General features: G+C 34.6%; 1 protein-coding gene across 1 annotated transcript; it reads right to left on the bottom strand.

The window, feature by feature from the left end:
* Positions 1–674: 674 nt before the first annotated feature.
* EIN_402320 (thioredoxin, putative) lies at positions 675–986 on the bottom strand (the record flags this gene model as incomplete). The annotated part of the gene is made up of 1 exon (XM_004259234.1): positions 675–986. One exon carries the CDS (start codon positions 984–986, stop codon positions 675–677), a length of 312 nt encoding a protein of 103 aa, XP_004259282.1.
* Positions 987–1,094: the final 108 nt, after the last annotated feature.

Here is a 1,094-nt window from a genome sequence, read left to right as displayed (position 1 = left end):
TTTCTATTTAACAAATAGAATTCACAAAATAGGATGAAGACTTTCATCACTTCAGTGCCAAAGGGAGATACGCAGAAATGCACGATGAACTGCTTGTTGAGGGGTCGAGTGCGTGCACAACACTCTGAGATGAGAGGCACTGAAGTCTGTCTGACTATTTTTTATGTATTTTAATTATTATATTATTATATTTAATTAATATATTATTAAAGAATTAAATCTATAAAATAAAACAACAATAACACAACACAATCAAATTAAATGACAATCAAATGAGAGCAAATTGTGAGCGTATTTCAAAATGTGTTGGATTCTTACCTTTTGGTTTCTTGTTTTTGAGATTTTGATAAGCCCACCGTTTCTGTTTCTTATCGTCTTGCTTGTTCAGTGTGATGTATGTGACTGTTTTGACTGCCTTCTTCTGTAAAGGGGTGTTGTGTTTTGTTGCAACATTTTCAAACATCTCCAAGTTGATCACCATGCTTGTTGATGACTGTTTTGACATCAGTTCATTTTTATACAACGTGACACGTCAACACAATCCATTTGTCAAGACTCAATCCAAACTTTGAGTCTTGACAATTGGAATAAATACAACAATAAACCATTTGAAACATAACATACATTTATAATATTGTCAACAAAAAATAAAAAATGAAAAGGAAGTGAATTGATTACTGCACCATTTTGAGAATCTCTTCAAGTACTTCAGAGCTGCCAGGCGCCTTTTTCACGACTTTCTGGTTTTGGAAAAAGACAAATGTGGGAAGTGATGCAATCGAGTATTCAGCAGCATAATCAGTTGCTGTAGTTGCATCTACTTTGAAGAACTTGAGGTTTGTGTGTTCGTCAGCAAGTTTATCCATCATTGGCGCACTTGCCTTGCACTTTGCACACTCAGGAGAGTAGAAGATGACAAGAACGTTCTTGTTGTTTTCAATTGTTTGTTTCACTTCTGCAACATTGGTTGTGTATGTCACTGGCATGTCTTGATGTTAAGTTGTGTGGTTTGGTTATTTAAATACACACCAATTGTTTCAATACACAGTTACCAATGACCAGATGTTGTAATAACTCTATCGCAATTTATAACT

Source organism: Entamoeba invadens, assembly GCF_000330505.1.
Source record: "Entamoeba invadens IP1 unplaced genomic scaffold scaff_1105074724873, whole genome shotgun sequence".
In the NCBI taxonomy this organism is placed as follows: Eukaryota; Evosea; order Mastigamoebida; family Endamoebidae; genus Entamoeba; species Entamoeba invadens.
Note: the sequence above shows the minus strand (reverse complement) of the source record. Positions and strands in the feature narration are given on the sequence as shown.